This window comes from Alligator sinensis, unplaced genomic scaffold, assembly GCF_000455745.1.
Source record: "Alligator sinensis unplaced genomic scaffold, ASM45574v1 scaffold280_1, whole genome shotgun sequence".
NCBI classification, from domain to species: domain Eukaryota; kingdom Metazoa; phylum Chordata; order Crocodylia; family Alligatoridae; genus Alligator; species Alligator sinensis.
The window spans coordinates 1972733-1973381 of record NW_005841835.1 but is presented as its reverse complement, the minus strand read 5'-3'; the positions used below and the strand labels follow the sequence as shown (position 1 = coordinate 1973381).

Below are 649 nucleotides of genomic sequence, written 5' to 3'. Positions count from 1 at the left end.
TTCACTCTAAGAGCCAGTCTAGTGTCCCTGTCCGCTGTGTAAGTGGATTTAGGCACCAAAGCAGGACGCTCTCCCATGCTGCTTGAGTCCCTTTAAAACAATCTTAATATAAGAGGTGGGTGAGTGTTACAAAGGTAGAGACATTCATGGATGTTCAGGGACTCCAGTAGAACAGGATGGCACCTCGGTGCCTAAGTTCATTTATGTGCCTAATTAGGTAGAAGAGGATCTGACCTTAGGGATGGGCCTCCTGAGGCATTCCCAGCTGGCCAAAGGTGAGCCCGGCCTTGCTGTACTGCTAACCCGTGGCTCCTACAGCCCTAACCTCAGAAACCGCCTCAGGAGCTGTCCCCACAGCACTGAGCCCGGCTCTTGCTGCCCTCCCTGTCCAGGGGCTGGGATATTTACTCCTGAACGCCTGGCTAGACGAGGACCGACCCGCGGCTGCGTGCACCCTGCTCCCCCGTAACCCGCTGCCTCTTCACTGAGGAAGGAGCAATTCTGCAGCGCCCCTCGGCAGGCAGCGCCCCCGCGGCCCGCTTCCCCGGCGCGCCCTGCCCCACTCCTCCCTCACGCCCTGTCCCTGGCCGGGCCCGACGTGGAAGGGCCGGGGTGGAGCAGGGCCCCGCGGCCTCCTCAGCTCCTCCCC

The 649-nt window shown here is 61.0% G+C and overlaps 1 protein-coding gene across 1 annotated transcript in view; it reads left to right on the top strand.

The window, feature by feature from the left end:
* The first annotated feature begins 241 nt into the window (after positions 1-241).
* The window catches only part of VSX2 (visual system homeobox 2), a 31137-nt gene continuing 30729 nt past the window's right edge, over positions 242-649 (top strand). Inside the window, exon 1 of the mRNA XM_006015392.3 lies at positions 242-275. Within this exon, the coding sequence (XP_006015454.1) occupies positions 242-275 (34 nt within the window). The remainder of the gene's footprint in view (positions 276-649) is intronic.